Source organism: Oncorhynchus tshawytscha, linkage group LG32 (assembly GCF_018296145.1).
Source record: "Oncorhynchus tshawytscha isolate Ot180627B linkage group LG32, Otsh_v2.0, whole genome shotgun sequence".
Classification (NCBI taxonomy): Eukaryota; Metazoa; Chordata; class Actinopteri; order Salmoniformes; family Salmonidae; genus Oncorhynchus; species Oncorhynchus tshawytscha.
The window spans coordinates 14,691,539-14,705,498 of record NC_056460.1 but is presented as its reverse complement, the minus strand read 5'-3'; the positions used below and the strand labels follow the sequence as shown (position 1 = coordinate 14,705,498).

Genomic DNA, 13,960 nt, shown 5'->3' with positions numbered 1-13,960 from the left:
AGGGCTCCACCTCAAAACTGCAGGAGAGAAATAAATAAATAACAATCCATTTTTGAGTGTCATTGAACCAGGTGCCGATGGCCCTGAAAGCCTACTGGTGCCCAACAGGTTGCCTGTTCTAAAAGTTTACCGTCCTCCACACATATGACTCAGCGCCTCTCTCTCTCTCTCTCTCTCTCTCTCGCTCTCTCGCTCTCTCTCTCTCTCTCTCTCAGCCAGCTGAATTAGTATGGTTAAATGAGAGACATGGACAGGAGTGGGGCTGAATGATCAAATAATAGGCTTTTTAAAAACGCTGTCATACCTAGGCTCTTCATTTTCTCTCTCCACTGAGCTCAATTACCTTTGAAACACGCTCTTTCTAAATGTCAGCAAGTGGTTGACAACGTATAGTGGTTCTACAGTATCTCTGGTCACGCTTTAGTTTCGTGCGATTGAAGCCGAGTGATTATGCTGTGCTTATAAAGCCTTCAAATACATGACATAAAGGACTATGTCATCTGTCATAAGTTATATTAACATCATAAACTATACAGTACATAGACATGAATGCACTTAGTTTGAGGTAGCGATTGTATAGATTAGATTTCATAAACATTCACATGCAGACATGAAGGCATGTGACATCTTTACAGTATACATAGACATTCATAGAAGCTACATTCTTAACCTATACAAAGACGTTCACATACAGTACCAGTCAAAAGTTTGGACACACAAACTCATTCAAGGGTTTTCCTTTATTTTTACTATTTTCTACATTGTAGAATAATAGTGAAGACATCAACACTATGAAATAACACATATGGAATCATGTAGTAAACAAAAAAGTGTTAAACAAATCTAAATATATTTTAGATTTGAGATTCTTCCCTTTGCCTTGATGACAGCTTTGCACACTCTTGGCATTCTCTCAACCAGCTTCACCTGGAATGCTTTTCCAACAGTCTTGAAGGAGTTCCCACATATGCTGAACACTTGTTGGCTGCTTTTCCTTCACTCTGTGATCCAACTCATCTCAAACCATCTCAATTGGGTTGAGGTCGGGTGATTGTGGAGGCCAGGTCATCTGATGCAGCACTCCATCACTCTCCATCTTGGTCAAATAGCCTTTACACAGCCTTGGCTTGGGTCATTGTCCTGTTGAAAAACATATAGTCCCACTAAGTGCAAATGGGATGGCGTATCACTGCAGAATGCTGTGGTAGCCATGCTGGTTAAGTGTGCCTTGAATTCTAAATAAATCACTGACAGTGTCACCAGCAAAGCACCATCACACCTCCTCCTCCATGCTTCACAGTGGGAGCCACATATGTGGAGATCATCCGTTCACCTACTCTGCGTCTCACAAAGACATGGCGGTTGGAACCAGAAATCTCAAACATTGCCCGTGTTTGTTGGCCCAAGCAAGTCTTCTTCTTATTAGTGTCCTTTAGTTGAGGTGATTCGCCCATGAAGGCCTGATTCACGCTGTCTCCTCTGAACAGTTGATGTTGAGATGTGTCTGTTACTTGAACTTTGTGAATCATTTATTTGGGCTGCAATTTCTGAGGCTCTAATGAACTTATCCTCTGCAGCAGAGGAAACTCTGGGTCTTCCTTTCTTTTGGCAGTCCTCGTGAGAGCTAGTTTCATCATACCGCTTGATGGTTTTTGCGACGGCACTTGAAGAAACTTTCAAAGTTCTTAAAATATTCCCTATTGACTGACCTTCATGTCTTAGAGTAATGATGGATTGTCATTTCTCTTTCCTTATTTGAGCTGTTCTTGCCATAATAAGTACTTGGTCTTTTACCAAATAGGGTTATCTTCTGTATACCAACCCTACCTTGTTACAACACAACTGATTGGCTCAAATGCATTAAGAGGGAAAGAATTCCACAAATTAATTTTTAACAAGGCACACCTGTTAATTGGGATACATTCCAAGTGACCACCTCATGAAGCTAGTTGAGAGAATGCCAAGAGTATGCAAAGCTGTCATCAAGGCAAAGAGTGGCTACTTTGAAGAAACTCAAATGTCAAATATATTATACACTTTTTTGGTTAGTACATGATTCCATATGTGTTGTTTCATAGTTTTGTAAATAGCAAAAATAAAGAAAAACCCTTGAATGAGTAGGCGTCCAAACTTTTGAACTGTACATTATAAACATATATATTTGCTTACCGTATCTCTTTCCTCTGGTTTGTAGTAAGGTTCTCAGTAGTAAGCAGACGCTACTGAGGAGGTGTACCCTACGGAAACATACTAGGTACCCCCCCCCCTCCTGCCCGCCTGTACTCATGACTATGAATTTATTCTTGATGCATGGATTCGAAATCCGAGAGAAACTTGGTGGTTTTCAAAATGGCCGCATATGGGTTCTGGGAGTTCTCTGAGTATCTGAGTTACCTTTGCAACAATGTTGAGCTGCTTTTGGACAGTGCCCAAAACTGCTGCCTGTTGTCTCATGACTTGAACCACTTCTCCTACTGTACACTAACTTGTATTACTCATATCACCCTGCATACCACTGCTGGCTTGCTTCTGAAGCTAAGCAGGGTTGGTCCTGGTCAGTTCCTGGATTGGAGACCAGATGCTGCTGGAAGTGGTGTTGGAGGGCCAGTAGGAGGCACTCTTTCCTCTGGTCTAAAAAAAATGTCCCAATGCCCCATGGCAGTGATTGGGGACAATACCCTGTGTAGGGTGCCGTCTTTCGGATGGGACGTTAAACGGGTGTCCTGACTCTCTGAGGTCATTAAAGATCCCATGGCACTTATCGTAAGAGTTGGGGTGTTAACCCCGGTGTCCTGGCTAAATTCCCAATCTGGCCCTCAAACCATCACGGTCACCTAATAATCCCCAGTTTACAATTGGCTTACTCATCCCCCTCCTCTCCCCTGTAACTATTCCCCAGGTCGTTGCTGCAAGTGAGAACGTGTTCTCAGTTAACTTACCTGGTAAAATAACAGATAAAAAATAAATTACAAAATTACAAAATTCTGACTGTACAACAGCTATTTGGTAAGGTCTTAAAAACAGATCCACTGAACAGATATGCTTTCTAACTGGTTTATTGTGATATTTCACCATCAACTGCAATCTTTCTGGAAGTTTTATCAACTACTCTTGCCTCTTACCTCACTTCCTGTCATTCACACCATTCACACTCATATCACCAAAACGTGAAAGACACAATGACTTCATCAACAGTCACGTTAACATTTACAATGACCACCAAAACAGTCACAGTTAGATTGGGTATAGCTTCCTACCCCTTGCCCCGCTGCCTGTCCTCTGCACGGCCCCTCCACTGCCCCTGCATGTTGTCACTTGGAAACCCTGTACACAGCATTGTCCATCCTCTGACCTCAGCACTCCACCCTGCACCTCACCCTTTCAGCAGTCCCTCCTTGGATATTAGACCCCATGAATAGTTCATCACAAAGGTTCATGAATTCATCACTCCACCCTATTCCCTTGGTGGTTTTGGTTATCCATGATACAAGATCCTCCCCTGCACAAACTCCTATTGTACCTCTTCTATGGTAGCTCCTCCAATGGGGACTCTGCCAGTCAGAGAGACAGGGATTGGCCAGCTGAGGTCACATGTTTAGGAGTGAGCTGAGTGCTAAAGAATCATAATTGCGTACTAACAGTGGGGTACCTGCTGAAGCATTTTGCCTGCTGTGCAATTGTATTTTGGATAATAGGCTGCAGTGCATGCTGGTCTATGAATAGGCACATCAATCTAACCTAATTTAAATGCCTTGCTCTCCAGTGAAGCAACCAATAATTGAGGTAAACGAATGAACAAACTCATGAAATGGTGAAAGACTCCTGTAAAAGGTTTCCAATCAATTGCATTTTGTTTGAATTGTTTCCGACCCCGAACCTGTGCTTGATCTTGATACAGTACGTGTGTATATCTTTGTTCCACTAACACCATTCCTTTCTCTCTCTCTCTCTCTCTCTCTCTCCATCCCTCCACACCATCATCCCCCTTTCTCCCTCCATCGATCCATCCCCATGACAGTCAGAAGCTGAGTTTCAAAGACCGTGTCCGGATGGCGAGCCCCAGGGGGCAGAGTATTAAGAGCCGGCAGACGTCGGTGAGCGACCGGCGGTCCCCGGGGACTGAGGCTGGGGGTACGGAGGGCACCAGCCCTGCCAAGGTCCAGAAGAGCTGGAGCTTCAACGACCGCACCCGCTTCAGACCCTCCCTCCGCCTCAAGATCCAATCACGCTCCACTGCCGATGGTGAGAGGAACTAATGATTTGTCGTGATTGGTCAATTGTTGGATTTGGGCGTTTAGTGTAAGAGATGGGTTGATTGGTATCATGTTATTTCCCTTGCCTTTATACCAAAATGGTAATCTTGCCCTGATACTTTCTACACATGTTATCATCTTTAGAATGATATCTCATGATATCTTTAGATATACTTAGATCACTGGTGAGCTACATCGGACTTAAAACCACACTCTTAATGTCATGCTAGCTTTCACTCCCTTTCCCTAAGTTCTCTGGCCGGGCGCTGTGTGCCTATGAAGGATTTACTCCTAGACCGCCGGTCTTATGGGCAGACCAGACCAGAGCTGGCACAGACCATAGAGCCCAGCGGGAGGAATGTTAATGCCTGTTTGCAGTGCGCTGGTTTGGGTTAGTGGGGCTGGCCGGCCTGGCTTGGTTATGGCTGGAGCTCTGAACCGTGCTCTGGATGGTGGATGGGAAGGGAAGCGAACGGGTATGCTGTAGATTAGCAGCCTTAAGGGGCGAGCAGAGGCTGCAGTGCTGCTTTATCCAGCCTAGCCAGCTGGCTGAGGAAGGCAGGGTAACAGCCACAGTGACCAGGTAGCTAGGTCAAATGGAACACCAGCTAAATTCTAGAATGAAGTAGGTCTATACCAATAGTGGACTACAATAACACTATTACCAGCAGATTATGTTGAGGATGGATAGAAATGGAACAGGGGATTTATCCAGATGAATCTGGTGTAAGAGACGTTTTGGATAAAGTGAGGACTACTGACTATACTGTATATGACACTGACCTTACACAACAGTACAATAATCATGTTGTATATGGAAAATGGATTGTTACATATACAGTATACCAGATGGATTAAATGGCTTTGCCAAGAACCAGCTACAGCACTTTCTGAATTAATGAGAGCAGAGATTGATGCTGGCTGACACACACACACACCAATCCTCCAAAGGCCACATTACAAATAGCATTAACCTGGGGTCATAGAAAACTTTCTATTGGTCAGGTAGAAATTTGTTTGATCTGCACTCTACCACTTCTAACCCCTGGCCCGCTTTGGTGTGCTTTATGTCGTAACTCAGGCCACTCATAAACAGCAGGTCTTTGTGATAATATTTCCCATTAGCAATATACCTACTGAGGAGAGGCAGCTCTCAGGCTCGCGCTCTTCAGCTATACTGTGGACTCTTTTGTGAAAACAAGAGTTTTTCAAAAAAAATCTCTCTCCCTCCCTCCCTCCCTCCCTCCCTCCCTCCCTCCCTCCCTCCCTCCCTCCCTCCCTCCCTCCCTCCCTCCCTCCCTCCCTCCCTCCCTCCCATCCTCCCTCCCATCTCTCCCTCCCATCTCTCCCTCCCTCTCTCTCCAGTAGCAGTGCGTGGGTAAAATCCCTGTGGAAGCCAAGCCAGTAAAAACATATTAGAACCAATGTTGGGATGATTGCGTTGTTTGCTCTACAACCCATTCGTTCATACGTTGCCGTGATATACAATAAGGCAGAGACAACAATAGACAACAGTCACATGGTGGTGAAATAAATTCAACTACATGTACATTTGTTTCATCACAAAACCGGAGAGCAACTGGGCCGGGGGAAGTCCACAAAGCAAATATTGCATGTAATGAACAGTTATATGACCTGCAACCAGTGGTGTAAGTACTTAAGTAAAAATACTTTAAAGTACTAATTAAGTCTTTTGGGGGGGGGCGCATCTGTACTTTACATTACTATTTATATTTTTGGCAACTTTTACTTTTACTTCACTACGTTCCTAAAGAAGAGAAAATATAAGAGTTTTTCCTCAAAAGTCTTCACACTCTTCAAGAGAACACGTGGTCGTCCCTACTGCCTCTGGGATGGCAGACTCACTAAGCACAAATGCATATTTTAGTAAATGATGTCTGAGTGTCGGAGTGTGCCCCTGGCTATCCATACATTTGAATACTTTTACTGAAGTAGTATTTTACTGGGTGACTTTCACTTTTACTTGAGTAACTTTCTATGAAGGTATCTTTTCTTTTACTCAAGTATGATTTAGAAATCAACACAAAGACAACAGGAGCATTGCCTCGGCTATTTCAACACCATTCCAACTTAAACATTTAATCAACAAGGCTAAATACAGTATGCTTTTTTGAATACACTGAAAACAAACGTAAAGATACCAGAAACAAATGGTACAAATGTGTGTGTGTGTGTGTGTGTGTGTGTGTGTGTGTGTGTGTGTGTGTGTGTGTGTGTGTGTGTGTGTGTGTGTGTGTGTGTGTGTGTGTGTGTGTGTGTGTGTGTGTGTGTGTGTGTGTGTGTAAGTAAGTAAGTAAGTAAGTAAGTAAAAAGAAGAAGAGGTTTGGACTCACCCTACTTGTAGACTAGCTGAAAACCAATGCCACCCTCATCTCTTTCATGTTGGCAAACCGGTCTATGTCTCTGTCATACAGTACACGTTTCGTTTTTGTTGTTATAGGCTACCTAGCTAAAACGCTTGTTAGCCTAACTTCCTCGCATGGGCAACAATGAACCAGCTAAGTTAGCTGGCTACTTAACGTCAGCCTAAAATTTGCCCAGCGTCGTCCGGGTTAGGCCGTCATTGTAAATAAGAATTTGTTCTTAACTGACTTGCCAAGTTAAATAAAGGTTCAATAGATATACTGCCGCAACATGCCATACTCTTTTGGTCCACACAGCATCAGATAGATGGGCTACACATACTGAGACAGAAGGGCGCTGTTTCCCTCGCTCTGATGATTTCTCCGGTGAGATTCAGCCACTTGCGAATTGATGGAAAACCATTAAAACACAGAGAGAGACGAAAGATATGTTTTTTTTGTAAAATATTTGGGGAAGCCTGGCTTCCCTTGGCATCAATGCGCGCCACTGTCTCTCTCCCTCCCCTTCTTCCCTCTCTCCTTCCTTCCTTCCCTTCTTCCCTCTCTCCCTCCCCTTCTTCCCTCTCTCCTTCCTTCCTTCCCTTCTTCCCTCTCTCCCTCCCCTTCTTCCCTCTCTCCTTCCTTCCTTCCCTTCTTCCCTCTCTCCCTCCCCTTCTTCCCTCTCTCCTTCCTTCCTTCCCTTCTTCCCTCTCTCCCTCCCCTTCTTCCCTCTCTACTTCCTTCCTTCCCTTCTTCCCTCTCTCCCTCCCCTTCTACACTCTCTCCTTCCTTCCATCTCTCCTTCCTTCCTTCCATCTCTCCTTCCCTTCTTCCCTCTCTCCCTCCCCTTCTTCCCTCTCTCCTTCCTTCCTTCCCTTCTTCCCTCTCTCCCTCCCCTTCTTCCCTCTCTCCTTCCTTCCTTCCATCTCTCCTTCCCTTCTTCCCTCTCTCCCTCCCCTTCTTCCCTCTCTCCTTCCTTCCTTCCATCTCTCCTTCCCTTCTTCCCTCTCTCCCTCCCCTTCTTCCATCTCCTTCCTTCCTTCCATCTCTCCTTCCCTTCTTCCCTCTCTCCCTCCCCTTCTTCCCTCTCTCCTTCCTTCCTTCCATCTCTCCTTCCCTTCTTCCCTCTCTCCCTCCCCTTCTTCCCTCTCTCCTTCCTTCCTTCCATCTCTCCTTCCCTTCTTCCCTCTCTCCCTCCCCTTCTTCCCTCTCTCCTTCCTTCCCTCCATCTCTCTTTCTGTCACCGTCATAAAAATAATGAAGGTATGTTATAACTCTCTTTCCCTCCGTCTCTCTCTCTCTCTCTCTCTAGCTGACTCTAACATGACCACTGAGGATGGGTTCGGTGATGACAAGGGGTGTCACTGTGAGATCTCTGTGGAGGACCTGCTGCCTTCCGTCAAGTCTGTCATCCGAGCCGTCAGGTGAGACACACACGCTCGCTCGCTCACACACACACACACACACACACACACACACACACACACACACACACACACACACACACACACACACACACACACACACACACACACCTGCTGCCCTCACTCAAGTATGTCATCAGAGCCTTAGTGTGACCTTTTTCTTCTTATTGTAACCTCCGAACTCTTTCCCCTAATCCATACCGTGAGAGGCAGCTTCAAAATCTCTCTTACTTCCCGCCACGGGTTTAGCCAGTGGATACATTACTATATGTCTTTTCCATCAGTCTTACCACTTTGATCCTCACATTGGGCAGTAAGGGCCTCTCATATTCAACCTCTTCCGCTGTATGGGGCCCACAGGTGTATGTACTAAGCTCCCCTCTACACTCTCTCAAAGGGCTAGATTTACGTGCTACACAGCTAAGGTAAACAGTGAGGTAAAGACTGATTTTACCTCAGATCTTTCGCAACTTCACAGGAATATTTTCTTTTGAACTATGAAATGATTTTCCAGATGAGCGGTCATGTATTTATGTTGAGAAAGAAGAGCTGTTTCTGCTGTTGCTATTGGATAGTTTTAGATCTCAGTACCTTGGCGTGTGTTACTCGCGGTCAATGTCCTTCTTTGTTTGAGGACTCCCTCTTATGGTAGATTGACGAACTGCATTGAGATTCCCTCCTATGCTGGATCGCTTTCATTAGGACACACCGTAGCGGAACTTTTCTCAACGGGAAACAAAAACAAGCGTTTCTTGTTAGGCACGTTCAGGTAGTCCCTCCCTGTTTCGGGCAATGTTCTTTCATCTGGTATTTAATGAACATGGTCTGGTCCATCCAGGATAATGAAGTTCCACGTGGCCAAGAAGAAGTTCAAGGAGACGTTGCGTCCGTACGATGTGAAGGACGTCATAGAGCAGTACTCCGCCGGACACCTGGACATGCTGTGTCGCATCAAGAGTCTGCAGACACGGTGAGAACAATAATGCACTGTCACACATGGTCAAAGTGCTCACATAGTCACACTCTCTAAATGCATGAAAAAGCTTAGCTAGCAACTGTTTGCCCATGTGTATTCACTGCTTAGCCACTAATGTAAGCAGCATGTCTTTGTCTTCATGTGAGTGTGCATATGTTCGAGTCTGTGTGCATACATTAATATTTGTGTGTGTGTGTGTGTGCGTGTGTCCTCACTTTCCCCCACAGGCTGGACATGATAGTGGGGCCCCAACCCCTGAGCAGCCGAGCCAAGACCTTTTCCTCTCCCTCCCTGCCCATGTATTACAGCCAGGGCAGAAAGAACTCCACGCAGGGGTCAGAGTTAACCCCCTCACGCCCCTCACACACACCCCTCACGCACTCCTCTCCTCACACCCTCTTGACTTTCTCCACATCCCCTGCATGTGGACTAGCTGATTGTTTGCTAGAAGAAACACTGCATGGTTTTCAAATCGCAAATATCTTCCTTACCTGTCTAGGTTGACAGTATATCTTACCTGTCTAGGTTGACAGTATATCTTACCTGTCTAGGTTGACAGTATATCTTACCTGTCTAGGTTGACAGTATATCTTACCTGTCTAGGTTGACAGTATATCTTACCTGTCTAGGTTGACAGAATATCTTACCTGTCTAGGTTGACAGAATATCTTACCTGTCTAGGTTGACAGTATATCTTACCTGTCTAGGTTGACAGTATATCTTACCTGTCTAGGTTGACAGTATATCTTACCTGTATAGGTTGACAGTATATCTTACCTGTCTAGGTTGACAGTATATCTTACCTGTCTAGGTTGACAGAATATCTTACCTGTCTAGGTTGACAGTATATCTTACCTGTCTAGGTTGACAGTATATCTTACCTGTATAGGTTGACAGTATATCTTACCTGTCTAGGTTGACAGTATATCTTACCTGTATAGGTTGACAGTATATCTTACCTGTCTAGGTTGACAGTATATCTTACCTGTCTAGGTTGACAGTATATCTTACCTGTATAGGTTGACAGTATATCTTACCTGTCTAGGTTGACAGTATATCTTACCTGTCTAGGTTGACAGAATATCTTACCTGTCTAGGTTGACAGTATATCTTACCTGTCTAGGTTGACAGTATATCTTACCTGTATAGGTTGACAGTATATCTTACCTGTCTAGGTTGACAGTATATCTTACCTGTATAGGTTGACAGTATATCTTACCTGTCTAGGTTGACAGTATATCTTACCTGTCTAGGTTGACAGTATATCTTACCTGTATAGGTTGACAGTATATCTTACCTGTCTAGGTTGACAGTATATCTTACCTGTCTAGGTTGACAGTATATCTTACCTGTCTAGGTTGACAGTATATCTTACCTGTATAGGTTGACAGTATATCTTACCTGTCTAGGTTGACAGTATATCTTACCTGTCTAGGTTGACAGTATATCTTACCTGTCTAGGTTGACAGTATATCTTACCTGTATAGGTTGACAGTATATCTTACCTGTCTAGGTTGACAGTATATCTTACCTGTCTAGGTTGACAGAATATCTTACCTGTCTAGGTTGACAGTATATCTTACCTGTCTAGGTTGACAGTATATCTTACCTGTATAGGTTGACAGTATATCTTACCTGTCTAGGTTGACAGTATATCTTACCTGTCTAGGTTGACAGTATATCTTACCTGTCTAGGTTGACAGTATATCTTACCTGTCTAGGTTGACAGTATATCTTACCTGTATAGGTTGACAGTATATCTTACCTGTCTAGGTTGACAGTATATCTTACCTGTATAGGTTGACAGTATATCTTACCTGTCTAGGTTGACAGTATATCTTACCTGTGTATATCTTACCTGTCTAGGTTGACAGTATATCTTACCTGTCTAGGTTGACAGAATATCTTACCTGTCTAGGTTGACAGTATATCTTACCTGTCTAGGTTGACAGTATATCTTACCTGTCTAGGTTGACAGAATATCTTACCTGTCTAGGTTGACAGTATATCTTACCTGTCTAGGTTGACAGTATATCTTGCCTGTCTAGGTTGACAGTATATCTTACCTGTCTAGGTTGACAGTATATCTTACCTGTCTAGGTTGACAGTATATCTTACCTGTCTAGGTTGACAGTATATCTTACCTGTCTAGGTTGACAGTATATCTTACCTGTCTAGGTTGACAGTATATCTTACCTGTCTAGGTTGACAGTATATCTTACCTGTCTAGGTTGACAGTATATCTTACCTGTCTAGGTTGACAGTATATCTTACCTAGGTCTAGGTTGACAGTATATCTTACCTGTCTAGGTTGACAGTATATCTTACCTGTCTAGGTTGACAGTATATCTTACCTGTCTAGGTTGACAGTATATCTTACCTGTCTAGGTTGACAGAATATCTTACCTGTCTAGGTTGACAGTGTATCTTACCTGTCTAGGTTGACAGTATATCTTACCTGTCTAGGTTGACAGAATATCTTACCTGTCTAGGTTGACAGTATATCTTACCTGTCTAGGTTGACAGTATATCTTGCCTGTCTAGGTTGACAGTATATCTTACCTGTCTAGGTTGACAGTATATCTTACCTGTCTAGGTTGACAGTATATCTTACCTGTCTAGGTTGACTATATCTTACCTGTCTAGGTTGACAGTATATCTTACCTGTCTAGGTTGACAGTATATCTTACCTGTCTAGGTTGACAGTATATCTTACCTGTCTAGGTTGACAGTATATCTTACCTGTCTAGGTTGACAGTATATCTTACCTGTCTAGGTTGACAGAATATCTTACCTGTCTAGGTTGACAGTATATTTTACCTGTCTAGGTTGACAGTATATCTTACCTGTCTAGGTTGACAGTATATCTTACCTGTCTAGGTTGACAGTATATCTTACCTGTTCTTAGGTTGACAGTATATCTTGCCTGTCTAGGTTGACAGTATATCTTACCTGTCTAGGTTGACAGTATATCTTACCTGTCTAGGTTGACAGTATATCTTACCTGTCTAGGTTGACAGGTTGACAGTATATCTTGCCTGTCTAGGTTGACAGTATATCTTACCTGTCTAGGTTGACAGTATATCTTACCTGTCTAGGTTGACAGTATATCTTACCTGTCTAGGTTGACAGTATATCTTACCTGTCTAGGTTGACAGTATATCTTACCTGTCTAGGTTGACAGTATATCTTACCTGTCTAGGTTGACAGTATATCTTACCTGTCTAGGTTGACACCTGTCTAGGTTATATCTTACCTGTCTAGGTTGACAGTATATCTTACCTGTCTAGGTTGACAGTATATCTTACCTGTCTAGGTTGACAGTATATCTTACCTGTCTAGGTTGACAGTATATCTTACCTGTCTAGGTTGACAGTATATCTTACCTGTCTAGGTTGACAGTATATCTTACCTGCCTGGGTTGACAGTATATCTTACCTGTCTGGGTTGACAGTATATCTTACCTGCCTGGGTTGACAGTATATCTTACCTGCCTGGGTTGACAGTATATCTTACCTGTCTAGGTTGACAGTATATCTTACCTGTCTAGGTTGACAGTATATCTTACCTGTCTAGGTTGACAGTATATCTTACCTGTCTAGGTTGACAGTATATCTTACCTGTCTAGGTTGACAGTATATCTTACCTGTCTAGGTTGACAGTATATCTTACCTGTCTAGGTTGACAGTATATCTTACCTGTCTAGGTTGACAGAATATCTTACCTGTCTAGGTTGACAGAATATCTTACCTGTCTAGGTTGACAGAATATCTTACCTGTCTAGGTTGACAGAATATCTTACCTGTCTAGGTTGACAGAATATCTTACCTGTCTAGGTTGACAGAATATCTTACCTGTCTAGGTTGACAGTATATCTTACCTGTCTAGGTTGACAGTATATCTTGCCTGTCTAGGTTGACAGTATATCTTGCCTGTCTAGGTTGACAGTATATCTTACCTGTCTAGGTTGACAGAATATCTTACCTGTCTAGGTTGACAGAATATCTTACTTGTCTAGGTTGACAGAATATCTTACCTGTCTAGGTTGACAGTATATCTTACCTGTCTAGGTTGACAGTATATCTTGCCTGTCTAGGTTGACAGTATGTCTTGCCTGTCTAGGTTGACAGTATGTCTTGCCTGTATAGGTTGACAGTATATCTTACCTGTCTAGGTCGACAGTATATCTTACCTGTCTAGGTCGACAGTATATCTTACCTGTCTAGGTCGACAGTATATCTTACCTGTCTAGGTCGACAGTATATCTTACCTGTCTAGGTCGACAGAATATCTTACCTGTCTAGGTCGACAGAATATCTTACCTGTCTAGGTTGACAGAATATCTTACCTGTCTAGGTTGACAGAATATCTTACCTGTCTAGGTTGACAGAATATCTTACCTGTCTAGGTTGACAGTATATCTTACCTGTCTAGGTTGACAGTATATCTTGCCTGTCTAGGTTGACAGTATATCTTACCTGTCTAGGTTGACAGTATATCTTACCTGTCTAGGTTGACAGTATATCTTACCTGTCTAGGTTGACAGTATATCTTACCTGTCTAGGTTGACAGTATATCTTACCTGTCTAGGTTGACAGTATATCTTACCTGTCTAGGTTGACAGAATATCTTACCTGTCTAGGTTGACAGAATATCTTACCTGTCTAGGTTGACAGTATATCTTACCTGTCTAGGTTGACAGTATATCTTGCCTGTCTAGGTTGACAGTATGTCTTGCCTGTATAGGTTGACAGTATGTCTTGCCTGTATAGGTTGACAGTATATCTTACCTGTCTAGGTTGACAGTATATCTTACCTGTCTAGGTTGACAGTATATCTTGCACGGGGTATCCATTTGGGACTGTTGATGGGTTCAGTTTCTAGATTCCTCCTGGTGATGTTTCTTCTGTTCTGCATTCCTGTTAACTGAGTTTTCTCTGAGTT

The 13,960-nt window shown here is 43.3% G+C and overlaps 1 protein-coding gene across 3 annotated transcripts in view; it reads left to right on the top strand.

Annotated features, from left to right (window-relative positions):
* The window catches only part of LOC112235426 (potassium voltage-gated channel subfamily KQT member 5), a 160,844-nt gene that overhangs the window by 140,911 nt on the left and 5,973 nt on the right, over positions 1-13,960 (top strand). The window contains exons 10-13 of one of the 3 annotated variants that reach the window (XM_042310718.1): positions 4,019-4,242; positions 7,929-8,040; positions 8,879-9,010; positions 9,244-9,351. In XM_042310718.1, coding sequence (XP_042166652.1) covers positions 4,019-4,242; positions 7,929-8,040; positions 8,879-9,010; positions 9,244-9,351 — 576 coding nt within the window. The remainder of the gene's footprint in view (positions 1-4,018; positions 4,243-7,928; positions 8,041-8,878; positions 9,011-9,243; positions 9,352-13,960) is intronic. The other 2 variants (XM_042310720.1, XM_042310719.1) reach the window with 2 other exon arrangements.